We start from the raw sequence: 2,595 nt of genomic DNA, 5'->3' as shown, positions 1-2,595 counted from the left end.
TGAAATGACTAGCGCCCTCTAGTTGGACTTGGTCCGAACATCCTCCCCCGCTTTGAAAGGATGCTTTCAAAGGAGACATTTCTCGGTCAGACCATATCACTGTGCGTTTACATGTTAACAATATATATACTAAAATTCATAAAATAAAAAAAAAAAAAAAAAATTACAGAAATAGTAATGAACGAACAAAAAAAAATATATGTACATTTTGGGAAATGACAAAAGATGGAACAAGGAAGGAAAGTTAGTTAAGCGTTGTCAGTAGGTAGTTTGACCAACTTTACGACCGGGCGTTTCAGTATCCCTTCTGCTGTCTTGATGGTGGCTACACGAACCACCTGGTCAGCACCAGGGTGGACGTCGACGACTCGACCAAGTTGCCACATCAACGGAGGTCGAGAAGGTGAATTTATGACGACGACATCTCCGACACCGATGCTGGGATTTTGATGGAACCATTTTTGTCTACTTTGCAGCGTATGGAGATATTCCCGACTCCATCGTTTCCAGAACGACTGAAGGGCTTGTCTCACTAGTTGCCACCGCTTGAGGCGATTCTGAGGAATATCGCTGATATCATGTTCGGGAATCGCCAGTATAGGTTGTCCGATCAGGAAATGTCCTGGCGTTAGCACAGATAAATCGTTCGGATCGGTTGACATGGCGACTAATGGCCGAGAATTGAGTACACCTTCAATACGTGTGATTAGCGTCATTAACTCTTCCAAAGTATACACCTGATTACCTACTACCTTTTTTAGATGTAACTTGGTACTCTTGATAGCAGCCTCCCAAATACCGCCAAAGTGCGGAGCTGCAGGCGGGTTGAACCTCCATTGACATGGAACTCGGGCATGAAGTGCTTCCTTCGTTGCTGCATCGTGGAATAATGTCTTGAGTTGTTTCGCTGCGCCAACGTAATTAGTTCCACAGTCGGAATGAATCTGCACCGGAATCCCTCGTCGAGCCACAAATCGATCGAAAGACGCTAGGAATGCCTCTGTCGTCAAGTCTGTGACAACCTCCAGGTGCACAGCCTTGGTAGATAGGCATACGAATAAACCAAGATATGCCTTGTGTGTCCTTGAGTTACGGCGTTGACTCTCCTTAATGGTGAACGGACCTCCATAATCCATTCCCACGTTGGCAAATGGTCGGCATTGTTGGACCCTTGTTGATGGTAAATCCGCCATAAATGGTTGGGGAGCTGCGGCCTTGTATCTAATACACACTGTACACTTGAATATTATTTGACGAATCGCAGCGCGAATCGAGACGATCCAGAAACGGCGCTGAATTAACGAAGCTACCAAACGCGTTCCACCATGTAAAGTATTATGATGGTAATGATGGACAATAAGCTGAGCAAGGTGAGACGATTTTGACAACAAAATAGGGTGTTTGGCGTCGGTGCTCAAGTCCGAATGCTGCAAACGACCGCCTACTCTAATAATACCATGAGCGTCGACGAAGGGTGCAAGCTGAGCGAGGGAACTCGGGGTGACGATAGAATTTGACGTTACTAGTTGGTGGTACAAATCTGAGTAATATAACCTTTGTGTATACATTGTTACCTTCATCAATACTCTCTCGTACTCTTGCCAAGTGATTGGCCCACTCACAATTGTACGTTGTCGAGCCTTGTCAGCGAACCGCAGGCAGTATGCTAACACCCGTTGCATTTTGCGCAGCACGGAAAAACGTTGGATCAAGCTAGAATCAACCTGTCGGGTTAAAAGTACATTTTTTGATGGGCGTTTATATTCCGGGAGCTCTTCAGGATTCATACTTGATGTAGTTACAACTGGCCACTGACATTCCGGGTAATGAAGGAATTTCGGTCCATGTAAAAATGATGAGCATTCTACCAAAGCATCTGGCAGCAACCCTCGTGATGCCGGGTCAGCTGGATTGTCTGAAGTACCAACGTGTGCCCATTCACACTGGGGTACGAGGTCTCGTATTTTAGATACACGGTTGGTGACAAATATTTTGAATAGCCTCTGTTCGGCCGTGAGCCAAGATAAAACAATGGTTGAATCTGTCCATGCCCGGACACGCGTAATCGTGACTTTGTCCCGTTAGGTTTTCAAACGTAGAGACAGTAAACGCGCCAACAGGAGCGCGGCACAAAGCTCCAACCGAGGTATGGTTAACGACATATCCGCTGATGATGACTTCAGTGGAGCAACCTTTGTTTTACACGCTAGAAAGTACACTCTGACATTACTATCCTGATCAACCACTCGCAAATATACTGTTGCTGCGTATCCAACCTGAGACGCGTCAGCGAATCCTAGTAATTGTATATCTTGACTATTAACTACTGCAATGTGTCGTGGCAGCGACAAGCATGCTAAGTCAGGAAGTTTATCGATGAAACCTTGCCACATCGACGTCAGACCTGAAGACAGTGGTGTATCCCACTCTAATTTATCCATCCATAATTTCTGCATTAAACACTTCGCCCAGAAAACCATCGGACCCAACGCGCCGATTGGATCATAAAAACGAGCAACAGTTGATAATACTGACCGTTTTGTAGGAGTGACATGATCTATTGTCGAATGATAGCCGAATGTGTCAAGTACAGGG

General features: G+C 45.5%; 1 protein-coding gene across 1 annotated transcript; it reads right to left on the bottom strand.

Annotated features, from left to right (window-relative positions):
* Positions 1-248: 248 nt before the first annotated feature.
* On the bottom strand, positions 249-2,480 carry LOC111031978. The gene is made up of 2 exons (XM_022312131.1): positions 2,096-2,480; positions 249-2,041 (listed from the first exon to the last, which is right to left on the bottom strand). The coding sequence occupies exons 1-2, from the start codon at positions 2,478-2,480 to the stop codon at positions 249-251; spliced, it is 2,178 nt and encodes a 725-aa protein (XP_022167823.1).
* Positions 2,481-2,595: the final 115 nt, after the last annotated feature.

This window comes from Myzus persicae, unplaced genomic scaffold (assembly GCF_001856785.1).
Source record: "Myzus persicae strain clone G006 unplaced genomic scaffold, MPER_G0061.0, whole genome shotgun sequence".
NCBI classification, from domain to species: domain Eukaryota; kingdom Metazoa; phylum Arthropoda; class Insecta; order Hemiptera; family Aphididae; genus Myzus; species Myzus persicae.
This window is presented reverse-complemented; position numbering and strand designations above follow the sequence as displayed.

Excerpts from the sequence above, each read along its gene's own strand:
- LOC111031978 (XM_022312131.1), bottom strand. The coding sequence starts at position 2,480 with ATGGTTTTCTGGGCGAAGTGTTTAATGCAGAAATTATGGATGGATAAA. Across the intron at positions 2,042-2,095 it reads GGCGCGTTTACTGTCTCTAC|ATTCAACCATTGTTTTATCT; the intron begins GTTTGAAAACCT and ends GGGCATGGACAG.